Below are 20,936 nucleotides of genomic sequence, written 5' to 3' on the forward strand. Positions count from 1 at the left end.
TATGGAACAGAGGTAGTGTGAAGGTGATATAAACTGTTTTGGCAATGAGAATGCCTAATAGAATATTTCTCTAAATGCATTTGTACATGAGCCATGTGTATAGAATTTGATCTCAATCTAGTTGGCCCAACCCAAAGTAGACTCATTGAATCAATCAAACTTAAGTGTTATTTTACCAATTTCCCATAATTTCATCTGTTCTAATCAGGAATGACCTTGTGAGTTAGGTGGATGGAGAACAGGCTGACAATAGTCTGAAAATGATAGAACATGAAAATTGATGAATTTTCCAAAGCATTAATGATACTAAGCTAAAGAGAAATTGCATATTTAGTCATGAATGCCAGACTTTAGCATCTTTCTTTGCTTTCTGTTAACAAATCATCAGGTTTTTGAGATCCTGTTAACTTCATCCACTGTATGAAATCTCTCCACTCTCTGGAGGGGTTTACATACTTCTTGTTTCAGTAAAGGATGCTCATACAGACCTTGAGGAACAGAGGAGAGCCCATACCAGCTGTCATTTTGTTTCATATGCTTGCAGACTTGCATCAGATTTATTTTGGAATGACTTCTGTTCTACCTTAAAAATGTCTGGGTGTTGCAGTGTAAGTGTAACACTAATGATGTGTTGTCCATTTAAACAGAGGTCTTACAAGTGACCTATGTTGTGTGGGTTTCTTGTTTGTCAGGCTGGAGGTATTTTCTCATTTTCACAGTTCAACTGAAAACAAAGGCCCCCTTATCCTTGCAGGGAGCTCTTAAGAGCTGACATCAGCCTTTTCCCAGCAGGCATCATTTCTGCCTTAAGAGTCCTTGCACAGAGCCCAGAAAGCTTGATAATTTCTCTTAGGTCATTTTCTTTGCCAAGAAACAAATAAAATGAGCAAATTCTACAAGTATCAAAGAGTTAAGGAAGTGGGTGGATGGGGGTAACTGCTCTGTTTACCTTTTAGCTTATCCTTAGAGCCTGTAAATAGAAAGCTTTATCCTGCCTTTACAAGATGAGTGAGATACATCCAACTTTTATGTGCCATTGTAAATTTATTTGGGGGTATTGTGTGGATTTTGTGTGTGTATATGTTAAAGAACTTTTATTTAGTCAACCCCCCCCCCCAGCAAAATCACATATTCCTGTAATTCCATGCTAAGAGTCTTTTGGTCTATTTATTTATTAGAAACATTCTATTTCAAGTTTAAGACATTAAAATAAGCAAGTGCTAATGTATGCAGAACTATGAGGGAGAGGATTCAGGAGTTGGTCCAGCTTTCAGTGAATTCCCATGCTTACTCTCTTGTTGCATGACTCATAGGAGTTTTGTCATGATCTCTAGTTCTGTTCTGTTCTACACAAAATAATGCAGCTTTGCGGAGACACACCATCAAGTTACTGTTTAGAAAGGCACCATTGATAAAGATGTTAAATAGCACTGGGCCCAGGACAGAGCCCTGTGACACTACACTGGTCATTTCTCTCCAAGATGAAGAGGAGCCATTGCTGAGCACCTTTGGAGTTCGGCTGGTCAACCTGTTGCACTGTCTAGCCCATATTTTACTAGCTTGTTTGCAAGAATAACTAGCTCGTTTGAAATTGTTAACTATTGACACACTGTCATTAGGTATATTGTTGGGTTAGGAGATGGGCATCCTTGCAAAAATTAATGCATTCAAAATTAATATTATATTTTCAATAGTGTCTGTTTTATGACGGATTCCTCTTCACAAATTTTGAACTTTTTTTGGGGGGGGGGAGATCTATGGGGATTCCTCATAGTCAGCTGTTTTCTTAAAGAAGCTTCCTCCAAATGGAATAGTCTGCTTCATTGGGCCTGTTTGTTAATATGTACTAGTTTAGATGATTTCTCATTCATATGCCATAGTTATGTGCAGTGGTTGTTTTTCTTTGGGAAAAGATAAATTAATTTTGCTTTGGAGCAAAATTGAATTTCACAAGTGCTTTTAAAATGATTTGGCTACATTTTGAAAATTAACTTTTGGGCCACAAAGTGGATTCTACATGTCTTTTCAGAGGCTAAATTACATATAATGCAGCACTGGAAAGAAAATGGCTAGCATCCCATATTTTTCCTCCCTACCCTTTCAGTTTTTGGATGTACACTATAGACATCAACTCCATAAGGACATATGCTTGGATTTTTCATAATATTTTCTAGATTTTTGGATATACCAATAGATGGTTTCTCATTTATGTATTTTTAGTGATTGCATATTGGTTATTCACTTTAATCAACATTTTAATGAGTTTTGCACAAAAACATGCTTTTAAATATATATATATATTGAACTGTGTACAGCTGTTCAGCATTTGATTTCATTAGAATTTCAGATGTATTGTTTGTTGCTTTTAAAGTATGTTTCTGACACTGATAGTAAAGAAAAGCACTTGAAAATTCCTTTGGTGAATTTTTTCATACCTAGAGTTCATCTTCTTGTAGGAGCAATTCAGATTCTGCAACCATGGATTAAAACTATCTATGGCTCAAAAATAGTCCTCCCCCTCACAAAAAATCCAAAAAACAAACATTGATTTTGCTGTTTTATATAAGGGGCACCATTTTACTATGGGACTTAAGCATTCACGGATTTTGAAATCTATGGTAGGGGGGAAGGTCCCGGAAACAAATCCCAGCAGATACCAAGGACTCACTGTATTTCTAGTACATGGAATAGGCAACATACACCTTTTACTTTTTGGCTTTCCCAGTTTTTTCCATAAAATGATTTTGGGGGAAATGGGGTTGAAAAAGGATGCCTGCAACAGCTATTATGTGTAAGTAGCCAAACATATAGCTCTATGCTTTTGGTTTTTTAACATGCTGGAGGTAGCTGGTGAGGCAGGCTAATTCACTTTCCCCCTTTCTTTTTGTTCAATCCTGCTCAGTAAAGAGGCACCAACTGTGACTTTGCCTGTTGTAGGCAAGCAAAGACGATTAGCATAGGATCTTTTCCTTAGCCCCTTGCAATCAATTCTTTTTTGGCACCCACATTAGTTTGCGCCACTTTAAAATGCATGTCAGTCCTTTGTGCGTCATCGGCTTGGGAACTATATAAATATATATTTAAAATAAATTGATAGAAGATTTGTTTCATTGGTTTTGCAACTACTTGCATCACTGATTGCAAGAGGAGTGTTTACCATTCCTCCTCAGTTTTGGGTAGATCCACCCCATCCACCCCCCAGCGCTGCCTTTGTGCTTGTAGTTTGATCTACTGGCACATGCTTTTATTTTTTTAGATGATGGATCTACCCAAAATTGAGGAGGGATGGTAAACACCCTTCTGCCATTAGTCCCTCCCCTCTAGAATGATGCGATTCACATCCATCGTTCCCACTTGTTGAACATGCTCCAGAATCAGTCCAAAAGAACCGCTAGAAAACTAGTGTCTGCAAAAACTGGGTTCTTTGTGTTTGCCTCATTTTATCATTACAGAAATCAATGAAATTAAGATCAGAATCAGTTTCAAATGGGAATGACGGTCATATAAACCGATCAGCAATTCACTTTCAATTACAGTGGGAACGAGCCCTTTGGCTATATGGGGACTATAGTCCACTGATATAGTAAAGAACAGATGTTCCTCTTTTATAAATGTACCACTTTTATTAGATAGGAATATAATGAGGCTGCCAAAAACAATCTCGGGATAAAACAAAAGGTGAATAAAGACTACCGGCTTACCAGATGAAGATGTTTCATGGTATACTCAAATGTGAGCTAAAATTCTATAGTCCAGATGCCTGTGGTTGGGTTGGTTTTTCATTGTTCATTGGTGGTGGTTCTTCCATTTCTAGATATTGACTGTCTGCATAATATAAACTGATGAAATTAATTCTTTCTGTGCATTTCCTGGTGTTTTTTTCTTCATAAATGTTGGTGATTATTCTGTCCTTTGTATTATCTTTTGCTGCATACCGATGCTGGTTTGCATTGGTTTGGAAATAAGTTATTTTCCAGATATGGCTTTGGGGAGAAAAGCAGACAGTTCTTTAACAGTATGTGAAATGGATGCCTGCAAACAACTTAAAACATTTTCCTATTGTATACATTTTGGATTTTCCATGCTCTCTCTATGCAAAAAGTTTATTGTGTCATAATTTAGTTCCTTTGTTATTGTTGCATATGTTGTGTGAATGTGTGCACAAGTCACTTTCCTGCTAGGTATAGGTAAGAGTTGAAAGATAGGATCATTTAAGGCAGCATGAGACCATCTTCAGGTATTGGAGTGTAGTATGGCTATGACAACATTGGAAGTCCTATATTGGGGAGAGAAGAGTTCTGTGTGGCCTTAGAGAGCTTTGAAAGGAAGTATGTAAAGTTTGTGTGGGGTCAGGGAACTGACAGAAAGCCAGCTGTAAAGATTAAAGGAGTCTGGAATCCCTTTCCTATTCATCATCATTGGATTACTAATACATATGCCTGTGCAGCTTGGTGGAAAATACAGAGAGACCTTACCACTTGGTATGGTCCTTAAAATTTATTATTATTATTATTATTATTATTATTATTATTATTATTATTATTTAAATGCATTGCAGAAAAAATATGTATGTAGTAGCACAAGTGACCAAGCAACTCTGTGGAACAAAAGATCCTGTTAAATTGGATATTGGTAATCCATATTCAGTTTAAACTTGAAAAGACTTCTTCTCAAAACGACTTCTTCTCATCTACCCTCACTCCAATATTTTATTTCATGAACATGGTGTTATTTTAATGATGGCGGAGCTTTCTTTATATACCTATTCTGATTCAGTCCTGCAGTATTGCAACTGCAAATTCACATGGTAGCTGAATTTGCTACTTGTTCATTGTGTATTCTTAATGATGCCTACTATCATGAGGAGACATATGAGCCAAGGCACCTCTACCTTTAGTAGTTGTGTAGAAGGGGGAATTTCAGCAGATGTTACTTGTATGACAGCTCTGTAGGTTACATGTTGTTTTAAAATGCCATAAAATCCAAACCCCACAGAAGAGTGAAACTTTATTGGCAAACCAAAATGCACAAAATATTTCATGCAAGCTTTCTAAGTGGCACTGGCTTCTTCATAAGGCCAAAGATATTTTAAAAAATCATACAGGGAAAGAAAAGTGGTGACGGTAGACTCACAGGCCTGTATTTTGTATCAGATGATGTTTTTGTTGTTTTAAGATACATACATCTCTAAACAGATAGAAAGTGAGGTTGGATGCACAGAAAGGAATCATGATAAGCTATTGCCTGCCAGGGCATATTTGTTTCACATTTGTAAATGTCTTCAAAGGTCTGGAACCAGTGGATTCAAATTCCAGGAAAGGAGATTCCACCTAAACATTAGGATGGTAAAAGCTGTTTGACAGTGGCGCATACTGCCTAGGAGTGGGGTGGAGTCTTGAGAGTGCTTTGATTATGTCTTCCTGCATGGCAGGGAGTTGGACTGGATGGCCCTTGTGGTCTCTTCCAGATCTTGCATTGAGAATAGCTCAAGGAAAATGTTGACTAGAGAGTGCAGCCCTGATGAATGTAACTAATTTCTTTTTGGGAATAAAATTCTAGGCTTTCAAAAAAAATGCTGTAGATCTTGAAATGGAGCAGGAAAACATAAGAGAAATTATCAAGGGGTTAGAACAATTTCCCTGTGAAGTATGAGTTATGATGTTTAGTATTTACATTCAGAAAAAGGTTGAGTGAAGTGGCAAGGAGGCATGATATAGTTATGCATGATGTGTTAAAAGTAGATAGGAGTCTGTTTTCTAACTTCTCTTAATACTAGAACCTAGAAATGTCCACTGAAGTTGCAGGATGCAAGAGACAGGACAGATAAAAGCAACCACTTCTACAATAATGCATTGTCAAGCTGTGGATTGGAGAATAATCAGTGGTTGCTATCAGTGGTTATTAGCCTTATGAAGGTGGCTATGTACCAACTTCAGGGCCGAGGCACTATGTCTTTCAGCACTGATTGCTAGAAAGTATGAAGGGGAGAACACATTTGGACTCATGTTCTCTTTATGGGCATCCCACCAGCATCTGCATTTCCACTGTGGGAACTGAAGTCTAGACTAGATTGATCTTTAGGCTGATCCAGCATGGTTTTTCTAGGTTATTATACAAAACATTCTTTCAAAGGCAAATGCTGTGTATCATGTGATATTATTATTAATGTGGGGATCTGTATTTTCAACCAAGAACCTTCTCTTGGGTGGTTAATGAGGTAATGTAAGGTCAAGAGAAGCAAGACAGAAAAAACATGTATTGCAACTTGGATGATACCAAATGCTACTTGGGAGACCCATGGTTGTCATAGAGGACATGTAGTCCTGAGTCACTCCTGAAAGAGCAGTCTCAGCATGGATGTTGAAGTCTCCCAGTATGGCAAATAGGAGGGATTCCAACACCACTTCCAAGACCAACTCATCCAGCTCAGGAAATTGCTTGAAGGCACACAACACCAAGCCACAGGGACCAGCCTTTGCCTTCATTCTGCATCTGAGATGGCTCCCCACAAAGGGGCAATCCCCCCCATGCAGCAATCCCCCTTTGGTGGCAGACCCACCACTGCAAGTATCTCTGAAGAGTGGTGGTGGCGACAGCAGTAGCTTGTTACAGATTTAAGCAAACTGAACTGCTTCTAGGTTAGTGAATGCATAAGATATGAATACGCTAATTCTGTTTATTTTACTAGAGTCTCTGCATGTTAACTGCACAGAGTAAAAGCCAAGCAATCCCTAAAATCAAATTCTACATTTTTCACTAGTGCATCAAAAACTCTATGAAACAAAAGTTTTGAACTTGCTACTTTTTGTTCAATGATTTTCCCAGATGTTTCCTGCAGTTTACTAGAAAGTAGCACTCTTGAGAGTTGGAATGTTATGGACACAGTTGCTATAGACAATGACTGTAAAATCAGGATTTGGAATAAAATCTTATGTTTACTTTTAGTTGAATGCAATTTTTCCTCAGCTAAAAATGATGTATTTGCGAATATCTTTCATTTTCTCTTACACTGCAATCCGCTACAATTCTCCTTCCTCTCAAACTGGCATTAATTCTGTCTAAAGCTGCCAAGTTTTAACACTCACTCAGGAGCAGATTTTTGTAGTGCTAAAAGGTTGCACAAGTTGTTTTGGCTCTTTCCTTGAACCTTTAAGCCAATTAAGGTACTTGGGACCAATATTGACAATGATTAAACTTTTTATCATGGCTACCTCTTTATCATCCCATCCAAAATTAGAAGATTAAAAGCCAGCAGATGTACTAAAACATTAAAGGGCAGGGAAGGTGAAATAGTTATGATAATCAGGTGATGGGGAGGATCAGTACATTGAAAACATATTTTTATCAGTTGAAGTATATGATTTAATACCACATTATTAAAAAATTAGTGAAATGTATATATTTAAGGAGTTTTTTTTATTTTTCTTTGTGACTTGTTATGTGCTTTCAAGTCAGCTAACTTCACCTTATGGCAACCCTATCCTAGGGTCTTTCTGGGGAGATTTATTTAGAGGATGCTTACTATTAGGTAATTCTGAGGCGGAGAGAGTGTGACTTTTTCAGGGGTTACCATGGCTGGGCAGGTTCTCCTGGAGTTGTATCCCAGCACTCTAGCCACTACGTCACGCTGGCTTTCACTTTGTGGTGATGTGGTTGTGTGACTTCAAGTCATTTCTGACCTATGGCAACTCTGAGGGGACCCTATCATGGGGTTTTCTTAGCAAGATTTGTTCAAATGAGGTTTGCCATTGCTTTCCCCTGAGGATAAGAGCATGTGACTTGCCCAAGGCCACCCAGTGAATTTCATGGCCAAGCGGAGAATTGAACCCTGGTCTCCAGAGTCATCATCCAACACTCAAACTACTACACCACACTGGCATAGTGAATAGACCCCACTATTTATTTGTCTGTTCCCATTGCAACCCCATTCCTTATTTTCAATCCCAATATTGGGATTTTCCAATATTTTTCTGGATACAGCCCCTTGTAGATCATGAAAAACTGCACTGGACAGTGGAAGTGTGTGGGGGAACGATTTGCTTAATGCCATCTATCATTTTGAGTGTGGATTTTCTAGGAGTTACACAATATAGAGTGGAAGCAAAAGGCACTCTGCATGCACCCCAGAATGTATCTAGACCCTTTGTATCTCAGTCAAATTACTAATGTAGTAGGATTTTTTAACTGATTGAATAAAGAAAGAATTTATACCCTAAAGGCCCCAGATTCCATCTGATCTTGGAAGCTAAGCAGGGGCAACCCTGGGTAGTACTTGAATGAGAGACTGCCAACAAATTCCAGGTGCTGTGGGCTACATTTTAGAGGAAGGAACTGGCAAATCCACCTCTGGGTATTCCTTGCCTAAGAAAACCCTACAAAAGTTCATGGGGTTGCCAACAGGCAATTTGGAGGTCCATATACCCACATATCTTTTTTTACATAGTATATTTTAAAAAACAATTAAGATGAATATGCCTCAGTGGGAGCTAGCATAGTATAGTACCTTGAGCATTGGACAAAGACTCTGGAGACCAGGGTTTGGATCCCCACTTGGCCATGGAAACCCATTGGGTGACCTTAGGCAAGTCACAATCTCTCAGCCTGAGAGGACGGCAATGGAAAACTCTTTCTGAATAAATCTTGCCAAGAAAACCCTGTGATAGGTTTCCCCTTAGAGTTGCCTTAAGTGTGAAATGACTTGAAAGCACATAACAACAGAGCATCAACAGAAAGGGGGTAGATGTTTCCACAAATGCCACTAACATTGAGTCACCCGTCAGTCAGATTAAAAAGCCCTTGTATGTGCTATTGGTCTGGATGACAACACTTAAACACTTTAAATATATATGTGTGTGTCAGATATAATAAATTAAGTAATGTATATTGTTTCCATGCCACCAACAGGTGCCCTATATCTTTCTGTTTTATTTACTTACTGTTTTAAACCTAATATGTAAAGTAGAGTGGTGTATTGGTGTGAAACATGTTGCCTGTGTCTAAGCAAGGGGTGAGAATTGTGTGGTCCTTCATGCACAGTTGGAGCACACTCCAGCATTCCTCACCATTGGCTATGCTGGCTGGGTATGCTGGAACATGCGGTCCAACATTTGGAGGGCAGCACTCTATATGCATACATACATATTCCATTGATGCTACTGACAACACTGATACCAACAGCATTGTTAACTTGTTTGCAAAAGGAATATATACAGAAAACCTATAAGGTCAGCTGTCATAACTGCCCTGTTTTGGAGATGGGAACTGACTGAGACAAAGTGATTTGTACCCTAACCAAGATTTGAACCAAAGCCTGAACAGAGGTTTGAATGCTTATGTCAAAGGTCTGTACACTCTGGAGCTGGATTAGGGGGAGGGTACACCAGTCAATTTTGTTCCTCCAGAGCTGTAGAGAGCTGCAACCATGCCATTATGGCAACCATTGAGGTAACCTTACATCATTTCTAATAGCATTTTGAGGTTTTATGTTTTTTCCTTCATGTTTTGAGGGGACTACTTCTTGAAACAGCATATTGTACTGATTTAAAATCTATTCAAGGATTGTTTGGGGCCAAAAAAGAGGGGACTGGCCGGTGGTACTGCATGTTTGGGAGGGGTCAGCGGGATCACTTGTGGATCATATGGAACATGCAGACTGCATAATGGGCTCTCCTTACTCTTAGCTACTGTGCTCCACTAACCTTGGGCCACATGGTTTAACACCCAAAGGCTGGAATCCTTTTGGTTAGTCCCAGCTAGAGTCAACCCATTGAATGAGTTGTTGAATAGTGAGCCAGCACATAAACCAGTCCCACTGATTCAGTGGCTTCACTCTAGCTGGAAATAACAGTAGGATTTCTGCCAAGGTGTGTTTGACGATACGGGTTTTTTAAGTAATGGTTCTGCTGGAGGAGGAGTGAATGGTTGTTGTGTAGGGACTTATATTCAGCCCAGTCTTCTCCATAAATTTGTATTGACAATATTTGGGAGGTCTATTCATTTTGTGAAAAGGAAGAAACTATTAATTGCTCTGTAAGACAGGAGTCCATTAGGGTTTTAAGATCATCTGGAGAGGCCCTCCTCTCGGTTCCCCCACCATCTCAGGCTCATTGGTGGGAACAAAGGAGAGGGCCTTTACAGGAGCTACTCCAGACTTTGGAACTCCCTCCCTAGAAAGGCCAGGATGGTCCCTTCTGGTAGCAAGGTAAAACATTTTTGTACCGACAGGCCTTTACAGATGGTTGGTGTTGAGCTCTTAATGCTGCATGGTGCTGGTTTTGAAGTTTTAAAGGGTCTGTATATAGTTTTATTTATTTTTTAAATGTGTTTTAGTATTTTAATTGTTTTAATGTATATTGTTTTAAGACATTTTTAACTTTTATTCTTTCAGTTAATTACAGTATGTGTTTTAATACTGTACTTGTTTAATTCTATTTTAATGCTCACTTTTTAATGTTTTATTTTGTGTCCCAATTTTGGGGGAAAAAAGGTGGAGGATGATGATGATGATGATGATGATGATAGCAACAGTAGTAGCAGCAGCAACAACAACAACAACAACAACAAGGACAACAGATAGCCCTTGGGCTGCCTTCTAACTTTATGGTTCTGTGCTTCTATTCTGTGCCAATACATGTAAAGCAGTAAAATGCATGGTTTAAAATTTTTTATTTGCGTCTGGATTTCTTAAAAATGGACATGGAGGTTGAGATGGATTTCTTTCTTGAAATATTACTTTTTTCCCCCAGCTCATGCATTCTGCTTCATTCCATTATTTCTCTTCCAGGGAGCTAACTGCATTTTTCAGTTTCCTCTCCCCTGTGAAAACAGATGTGGCAGTCAAGCTAGTACTTGCACTTGGAAATCCTAATACAAGAAATGTAAAATTAGACCCTTGATCTGCACACCCAATTTATTCTAGTATCTCCGTGTTAGAGTTCTTGCCATATAGATTTACATATTGAATGCTGAATGGGCCTGTCTTTAAACCAAAGGGATGACGTGGTTGCTTGGGCTGTTAAAACTGACTGGCAGTGAAGGTGAGCACTTTACAAAGCAAAATCAAATGCTTGGCAGGGCAAGCTAAAAAACCAGCCACGTGGGCATCCTGGGCAGAGTGCCAGCTTACTGCTTGCTTTTGTCTCTGTGCAGAATGATGATTATATACACACTTACACACACACCCAGTTATGTGGATTACTGATGCAACAGCTAAGTAGGACACATACCCTTACCTCTAGCTTTTGGAAGGGACCTCTGAGCATCCTTTGGGTCCCCCTGGTTTTATTGTCTCTTTCTCTCTTTGATCTCTTAGCCACAAAGCTAATCCATGGGGAGATGCAAAGCTCATTTCCCCCCTCTCCTTTAAAGAATTTTAAAAAGCACCAAAATTTAAGAGAGACCCACTCTAGGAAAAAAAACCATGAAAACCTCTGGAAGGATGAGAGCGATTTCCACAAAAATGATGTTTCAGTGAGTACAGAAGAAATATGCATCCTGTTCTTCTTGTATAGCCCAGCTTTGGGGCTGGAGTGACTCTTATTTTGATGCCGCCTCTGCCTGCTGATCTTTTTGTGCAGGAGAGTGCTTGCCAAGTTTGTGAGGCCCAAGGCTTCCTTGTGGGAGGACGCAGGGTTGTCTTCATGCTCTTTGGCAATGATTAAAGTGAGGTTAGTACAGAAAAAAATATGGTGTTGGGGAGGGGAGAGCGAGCGCTTTCATTTGATTCCCTGATCATTGCTTTTTCAAACCAGAGCCTTGCTTTCTGAATCCAGATGGCAGTGCCATATTTTCAGCTGTGATTCATTTAAACTTTTTCAAAATGCTGCTGAACAGAGAAGTACAAGAGTGGATCAGTAGCTCTGCTGGAAAAGCAACAGGGGTTTTTCTTCACAAGTATGCATCAGTTGTATGTCGCAGACACCTTTTGGTGACACCAGCTGTAACTGTGGCTAAGCAGTGAACCTCATACTTTCAGGTTTAAGGAGCACAGAGGTGGCTATCCTGCTAAATGGAAAAAGACAAGACTCGGGCAGCGAAAAATGTTGCTCCTGCTGTGGACACATGACAGCCTCCAGTGTGTAAATTGTGTGTATTTAAAGCTAGAACAAAGTGCCAATTTTATTTCTTGCTATTTGTTAAATTTGTGTGCCCTGCCTTTCTACACTCCCTGACCATGGATAATAACTGTGGACTGCAAATAAATAACAGATGCAATTAAAACATTGTAACAGATTATGATTAAAATTATCCAATTTTTTTAAAAAAAAGAAATAGGAAGGGAGGCCCCTTCAACAAATGGTGTAAGTCTCTTACCATTTGCAGATTGCCTCACCTGTTGTTGTTGTTGTTGTTGTTGTTGTTGTTGTTGTTCTGTGCCTTCAAATCATTTCTGAGTTATGGCAACCCTAAGGCTATCATGGGGTTTTCTTGGCAAGATTTGGCAACTGGAGGTTGAGATCATGTGACTTGCCCAAGGTCACCCAGTTGGTTTCATGGCCAAGGAGGGACTTGAACCCTGGTCTCCAGAGTCATAATCCAACACTCAAACCATTATGCCACACTGGCTTTCTTTGCCTCACCTGCAGAGGAGATAATGTCTGTGATGCTTTAAGTGTGGTTGGAAATGTTTCCCATAGTTGTGAATACAGTTAGTGGGCATCCAGTGAATGAAGCTGCCCTGTGTAATGTCCCCCCCCCTTCTCAAGCTACACTTCTGGACCTGATTCCTTCCCCCCCTCACCATTCCCTTCTCCTTTTGTGTCGTGTCTTTTAGATTGTAAGCCTGTGGGCAGGGAACTGTCTGTTATCCCCTCTATTGTAAACCGCTCGGATTCCCAGTGATTGGGCGGTATATAAATAAAACCTATTATTATTATTATTATTACACTTCAAACATTGATGCTTGGTTTCTTGTTCAGGGGTGTGTGTGTTTAACTCGGTAAGAAACACTTCGTAGGATGTGGTGTTCAACGAAATAGCCATGTTAGTCTCTTGCACCATAAAAAGGAGGAAAGGAGGGGGAGTAGAAAAGGAATGTGGCAGTACTTTTAAGAGTAAGTGGTTTTAATTTTAGCATGAGTTTTTGTGCATGAATTCAGGTTATTTGAAGGACTGTATCTCTATTTACGAGCCCATTAGAGTACTAAGATAATCAAGAGAGGTCCTTCTTGGTGGCTGCTCCCAGGCTCTGGAACTCCATCTCTTAAGCCCCATCCCTGCTCTCCATTCAGCAGCAGATAAAAACATTTTTGTGCCATCAGACTTTTTCAGAATGACAAGGGTTGGGCTATTAATTGCTGACCACTTCAGATATCAAATTTTGTACAGTGGAACCTCAGTATTGGGGGTGGGTGGGTGGATACCAAAATCCACGGATACTCATCTCCCATTGTCCACAGTGACAGTGCATGCATTCACCAGTGCATAGTGAAGTTCCATTGCCCCTAATGGCAGCATGGCTGTATGCACATGCTGTCACTGGAGATGACAGGGGCTTGCCATCTGCGGTTGCTGAAATCTGTGGATGGCAAGTCTGGAGGTATCGAGGTTTCACTGTATATAATTTTTTTTGATATGTACTTGTTTTACATTAAAAAATATTTAATTGTTTTCTAAACTATATATCTACATTTTTAATGCTTTTGTATTGTTCTAGATTTGTTGTTAGCTACCTTGAGTCTCTATAGTGGGAGAAAGATTGGATATAAGTAATTACATAAATAACAACATATAAACCCACTTTGTCAGATGCAATACAATCAGAAACAACTTCAAGGTACAATTCCACAACTGGATTAAATGGTGGCTACTTTAGAAAACCGACTTGTAGTGTGCAGGTTAGGTTTGTTTGCATTCACAAAAGCACATGCTAAAATAAAAACCGCTTAATCTTAAGGACGTGCTACCACATTCTTTCCCTCCTCCTCTCCGCTCCCTTCCTCCTTTTATGATGTGATCAGCTTGGCAGGATTTCCTTCAATTATGGTGGTGGCTTGAGAAGTACATGTAAAATTCTTTTGGTATTTTTTTTTAAAATTGTGCTCCTGCTTAAAGAATTGTATGCTGCTTCTGAGGTTCATGGCCTTGGAGAGTATGGAGTTATTCACATGATGAAAATAATCCAGGATGAATTCAAGATGAATCTTTGTTGTTCACATGCATCCTGAATGCACTACATTAAGGCGTTTTTTTTTGGGGGGGGGTGCTGCCAAAACCCTCACTTATCCTGGAATAATCGATATCTGTATTTTCCCCATGTTTTTACAAAGGATTCCCATTGTTGGCTGTGTGAACAATGATGTAAATAGACCCAAAGAAACTCGAGATACAACTCTCCATGCCTATATAGGGTTTTGAATGCATTCATATGATCAACAGCCCACATGGTCGAGAAAACATCACCCCACCCCTTCCCCACTGTAACAGCTGCCACTGGGAAGGAAAGAGGAAAGGGGGGAGGGATGCTGAGCCCCCCCCCTTCTGTCCGGCTGAGGGGTGCAGGGACAAGGGAAAGGTGCTAGCACATGTGAGCAAGCAAACTCATAGAGATGTGGAGCAATGCAGTTCCTGTAAAGATGTGGTTCCATGGTGTGAATAACAAACCCAGAATGCGTGAATGAGGTTATTCACATTGTTCCAGTAAAAAAAATGGCATGTGAATGAGACCTAAGATACATCACAAAGATGCAATATACCAGTATGTGGGTAGTCTCGAAAATTCAAAAGCTTGCATAACTATTAATGGTGTTGTTAGCCTGTGAACTCTAGTTTTGTTTTGATATATTTGACTTTCTTGAGTATATGAGCTCTTTGCAGGTTCTTAAAAGCTGGTCTGAAAGAAAACACAAGTGGACTGGTATTGGAAAGAAAAGCACTAGCTGAGGAGCCACCACAGAGGAGGCCTTTCATGTGATTATTAATTTGTTTGCAAGAAATCTTTTTAAAAGGACTTGCTGGGAATAAAGCTTCTGATTTTGGTTTGATGACCACTTTAATGGGAATTTTTCAGAAGTGTCATTTGTAATTCTCTCAGTGCAGAAACTGCACTGCAGAGATGTGGCAGAAACGGAACTTCTTTTCAATTTTTCTGCAGCATCTCTGTTTGTTTGTTTTTTATAAAAAAGTGCACCAAAAATTAATATATGATTACAAAATCACTTAGCTGTGTGTGCTCAAACTTTGCTTGTCTATAGTCACTTTGCCTGTCTGGCAATATGCCAAATTTTATACAGAACTGAATTCATTTTCCCTTTTTTCATCAGTTCGACAAGCAGCTGACTTCTGTAGATACAGGGAATTATGTGTGGTTAATTATAACCCCAGGAGGTAGGCAACATGTGACCTCTGTTCTCAGCTGGACTTTTGTGTAGCTTAAGCATTCTTGCTCAGACTCCGGAGAACTATAAACTTAACATGACAAGGCCAAGAAAATAAAATATCCAAACTGGTTTTACTCTAAGTCAGTGATGGGAATCATCTTTGCTCTCCAGATGTAGTTGCATTACAGCTCCCAGCATTTCTTACCATTGGTTATGTTGGCTTGGGCCAATGGTTCCCTTCTCATTGCCAAGTGCTTTCATCTCTATTTATTTGGAGTCAGAATAGGAGCAACTTCACATTTACCTTCCACACATTCGACAGCAAATGTTCATGAGAGGTCTGAGGAGAGAAGCCATGCTTCCATTCCAAGGTTACAAAAAGTCCTAGAATTGGGACATGGCAATGCAAGTAGCCAAGCTTAGACATTACCTAACCAGTTTGAATCAACTCATGAATAGGGGGTGTATATCCTTGCTTTTTTCACATGGAAAGTATTGTGTGAAGAAGTACTGGGCAGTGATTATGCACAGGAAATAGAACTTCTTCTCAGACTTGTCTCTTTGAAGGCAACACTAGAATGGAATGGAATGGATGTTCCTGTTTACATGTTGAGCCATACTTGTTAAGTTATGCCTGAATGAGGCTAGTGATCCATTCACATGTGTTCACCAAGCATGTCTAGCTCCACATTGACCCTGGATTATCAAATTAGCCATCTACTCCTCTCTTAAAGTTTGTGGATTGATTTATTCTAGTCTGGGATTCCACCTCTGCCCCCAGCTCTTAAGACTCCAAGAACAGGAGAAGGGTTCTTGCCCTTCCATCCTTGGTTATAGTTTCATAGTACCATCATGGAGGCCTCTTTTCTCAATCTGTCTCTCCGGCCTGCTTTCCTGCTGATTATAGCCAGCAGGGAGTGACAGTGTAAAGGGCACCCACTGGCCAGGAGGTGCCATCCTTGGTATGGGTTTTCAGGAGGTATGAGAAGGAAATAGTGTGGAGAGAGAGATGGCAGCACAGTGATGTACTGCCTCTTTTACAAAAAAGAGAGACGTTTTTAAAGGTAGCAGGATACCTTAGGATGACTGAGAATGTTTCTCATTTGGAAAAATCAATGTCACAAGCCAAAGATTTATTGAAAAGGGAAGCCAGAGAGATCTGTGAGGTGGCGGTAGGAATAATAAAGCCTGTGGATTGTTTCTACATTAATTAATCTTATAGTATGACTTCTTGGTTGATGAAGTAGCTGTGTTACACTGGCTCTTTAACAGAATTTTGGCTATCTATAATCCAAAATTTAGGTTGTAATGATACTGTTATTAAGCCAAACAATAAGTCACAAAATTCAATTGCCTTAGTTTTTGCCTGGAAAAGACGGTAATAAGACATTAATAAGGAGGGCGGGGGGAGGAGGACTGATTCATTGACAGATTGATTTTTTTTTTTAAGCAAGAAACACTAGAGGGAATGCATAGCTATCTCTTCTGTGGTGTCAGGTATAGTTGGTGGTACAGTATATATGTGTTTCTTTGCATGCACAACCCAAAATGCTGCTTTTATCTTAAATTTAGTATATGTACACAAAAGAACTTTTCTGTTCTGACATGAAATAGCTCACATTGTACTATGCCAGTCACTTTGTTCTAGTGGGTGTGTTGTTGACTCTTCCATGCTGATTTGCCAGTGCTTTCTGTTCTTTTTCTGTGACATAGATTGTTGTTATGTAATGCTGCAGCAACAGACAGAGGAAGATATCAGTAGCCAGCTCCATGTTCACTTTGCAAAAACATTGAATGTGTGAGGAGTGTAACTTCCAAGCTGCCTGTACAGCCTCTTAACACTAAGGAAAACATTATTCCCTGTTCTTTTGATTGCATGTTCAACCCATTATTGTTCCATCTCCTAGTATTAGGCCAAAAAAATATTTTATCCATATCTTAATCATTTGTGACTGTCATTATGTGCCACCATATCACTATACTATCAGATATTTATGAAAGCTTAGACATAATCCACTGGTAGTAGAATGAAATGGAAAATATATTTCAAAAAGCATTGTAAGACACAGGTAAACACATTTACATGAAGCCTGTTTTATTTTCCAGAAGCCTTTAAAAATAATGCGTGTAAGTTTACATTTTTTTGAAACAAAGTTCATATGAAAGTAAAGAGGAATTTCAAGTCTGAAATTTCAAGTTAACTAAGGATGTAAAAGATATGTGCCTTAATTGAAATTTTCTAGAAATGTGTCCAGTTTGTAGTGCGTGACACTGTCAGTGAAAGCATATGCATTTCTTTCATCTTTGTGCTTTGAGGAGGAAACCATGAACAGCAGATTTTCCATGCAGGGATTTTTAAAGTCCTGTAACACAGTATAGAACTTGGATGAAAAAAGGAATGCTGATGGGATTCTGTGAAAAGAAATTGAAAAGAAACAGATTTGCATTGCTTCTTATTTGTTTCCATGCCTGCATCTTTCACTTACATGCCGTATATGAAAGGGTTCCATGTTGTATTTGATATAATCTAATTCAGTAGAAAATGTCATGGTGCATCACAATGACACCTTAAGTTGGAGGAAAACTACATGTAGTATTTGACATCATGTTCAAAGTTGTTCGGGATGCTCTATGAAGTTCCTTAAGCCTGGCAAATGGCCCCAGAGATGACTCTCTTGCCTCACCCTGTAGAACCTCTGTTAGACATTTGTGGCACATAACTGGTCTGAAAGGAAAAATAACCCAGCCAGGTAGACACGTCTTCATGTTCAAAAGTTTATTTTTCTCATTTCATGACAACAGCATAGTCTGTCACAAGAGTGCCTATTTACAAGCTTCAGGAATGGTCTGAACGCAGGTGTGTTACATGAACTAGTGCAGTTTTTCTCATTAACCCACACTTCTCTGAGTGTATTCCTACTTATTCGCACATATGCATGTTCTGCTGTCTACTTGCAGCAGTCAATCAAAGGGGAGGACATACAAACTTCCGCTTGCATGGTCACCTGTTCCCACTGGTGTCATATGATCTTGGCTTTAAATAAATGTTTGATAAAAAAAAATGTAGTGTCATTTCTCTCAGAACAAAAAGACATGTAAAGCCTTCACTGGTATTCTCTGTCTCTTTTCTCCCCCTACTTTAGATTCTGACGAACCAAGGCAGGATTTTAATATAATTACCCCCCCCCTTCCTCCCAGTTGTTGGGCAAGAGGAAAGGAAGCAATGGTCACGTGGAAGGCTGCTCTAGGGTTTGAGGAGGGACCGTTGTTGCTTCCCATTCACCCAGTCATAACTTGGGGTGTTTATGTGTGTGTGTTGGGGAAAAAAATGAATACACTTGTCCCTCCATATTCACTAGGGTTAGGGGTACATGGATTCCATACGTGAATATGGAAAAACTGCAAATAAGAAAAACACATTATCTCTAGATTCTCCACTGCAACTCTATGATCAACGTCCAACAGACACTGACCATAGAACTGCCCAGGAGGAGCTACAAATGCCTAGCAGAGTATTCTCTCTAGGAATCTTTAGGTCTTTCAGTGCAACGTTTAGTTAAAGCTGACCACAGAGTTGCACTGGATGACCTAGATATTCCTAGAGAGAATATATTAATCAAATTCATGTATAATCAAATCCGCAAATATCAAATCCGCAAGTGTATTTATTTCTCCATGTTGGCTAGACAAAGCAGTATATCAGTAGGCTTAATGAGGGCAGAAAGAGTTAATAACTGAGGGGGACCATGTACATCTTTCTGTATACTATGGTTAAAAGTGTGATAGTGCTTTCTTTGGTTCTCCCCCCCCCCCCCCCCCCCCCCCCCCCCCCCCAACAAAGGACAAATGCATTTGAATCACATTCTACATCCATTCTTACTGGATAATTTTCATCATGTTGACTGGCCCTTACTTGAACCTTACTGGACATCTTGCTTGTCAAAAGGATTTAACTTGAGTATAAATTGGCAGTACATCTGCTGCCAGGAAATAAAATCACAGAAACTTTTAAAAGCAATTAAACATAATCAAATCAATGTTTTTAATGTACATACTTTTAAGTCTGTTTAATGAATTAAAAGATTCCTTTTTCAAGTTTTATTTGCCATCTGTCAAGCAGTGTTTTTTGGCTTCTGTTATGTGCTAAGTGAAGAAAGTACTTCAACAACAATAAATTGCTCACTGTATGTAAAATGAGGCCCTCATGCAGTCCTTTTCTGTCACACCTTTTGTTCTAAGACCTTTCAAGATAGGTTTTTGGAATGTAGCCATCAAAATGAAGGAATGCTTGGCATGGATTTCAACTGTTGCAATTCTTCTAAAGTTATATTTCAGACTACCACTGGATCATTACTACTGGGTGGCCTTTTTGGGGATAATTATGTTTGTGTATAAACAAATCAAGTACATCAGTTTATTTCCTATTTGTTGGCTGGAACCATTAAGAATACATAGAAAATATTCATTTTTGAGTTTACATCTAGTAACAAAAATGTCAATTGCAATTGGAGCAGGGGCATCCATAAAATAGCTGTTTTTTTCCATGTGTGAGATACTGCTTATGATGTTAGATCTAGCAGATATATTATGGCTTATAGGAAAGTGGCAATGAAATGACAGATTTCTACAGAACGTATTTGCCTATCAAGATAATACACATTATACTGATACAAATAAGTATTCATAAGTTTATTTGTGGCAGTGTTTATGCTTGTGTCTTTATTTTATTTTATTTTTATTATGTACCTATGATGCAGTGGCTTAGTGGTTAAGACGCCAGTTCTGTGATCAGAAGATCAGAAGGTTGGCAGTTCGAGGCCAGAGTGTTGCATGATGGGGTGAGCTCCCGTCACTAGTCCCAGCTTCTGCCAGCCTAACAGTTCGAAAGCATGAAAATGCAAGTAGATACATAGGTACCACTTCTCAGTGGGAAGGTAACAGCGTTTCTCATTGTGGCCACATAACCACCAGAGCAGTCCTCGGACAATGCTGGCTCTTCAGCTTAGAAATGGAGACGAGCACTACCCCCCCCTACAGTTGGTTATGACTAGACATTCATGTCAAGGGACTATCTTTACCTTTTATGACAATTATAGCAATGGGAACCCCCAAAAAAGCTTTTTTAAAGGTAAAAACAAAGTCACCATTGTATTCAGACTTACAGTCTAGTTAGAGCAGTGCAGTCCTAATTACACTATACTACATTGGATGTCATTATAAAGTAGTTTTGTAATACGTAATTATATTATGTAGTGCTAAATTACTTTTGAGAATGCATTAACAGATGGCAGAGTTACTTATTTCTGTCCTCACTGTTTTGACTGAAATTCTAAAGATAATTTTTGGATATGCTGTACACTTGGCCCTCTACATCCATGGATTCAGCACCCACAGATTCAGCAAGGAAATCTTCCATATGACTTTGAGAAGGCATTGCACACATGCATATGCAACCCCCAACACCAAACTCCACATACTGATTCTGGTTGGTTTCACTCTTGGTTTTGTAGGAATTTTGACCATTACACTCAAGTGAGACAAAAATTCAAGCTTGGAAAACTCATTTTGGGTAGCAAACTGGGATGTTCAACACTTGACTCCAGGAAAGTATCATTCTTC

General features: G+C 39.3%; 1 protein-coding gene across 4 annotated transcripts in view; it reads left to right on the plus strand.

Annotated features, from left to right (window-relative positions):
* VGLL4 (vestigial like family member 4) overlaps positions 1-20,936 on the plus strand; it is a 149,333-nt gene that overhangs the window by 108,543 nt on the left and 19,854 nt on the right. The window contains exon 1 of one of the 4 annotated variants that reach the window (XM_042452094.1): positions 11,625-11,666. The exons of the other annotated variants lie outside the window; for them this stretch is intronic. Coding sequence (XP_042308028.1) covers positions 11,653-11,666 — 14 coding nt within the window. The 5' untranslated portion in view covers positions 11,625-11,652. Of the gene's footprint in view, positions 1-11,624; positions 11,667-20,936 lie in introns of those variants that run through there. 4 annotated transcript variants of the gene reach the window in all.

This window comes from Sceloporus undulatus, chromosome 2 (assembly GCF_019175285.1).
Source record: "Sceloporus undulatus isolate JIND9_A2432 ecotype Alabama chromosome 2, SceUnd_v1.1, whole genome shotgun sequence".
Lineage (NCBI taxonomy): Eukaryota > Metazoa > Chordata > Lepidosauria > Squamata > Phrynosomatidae > Sceloporus > Sceloporus undulatus.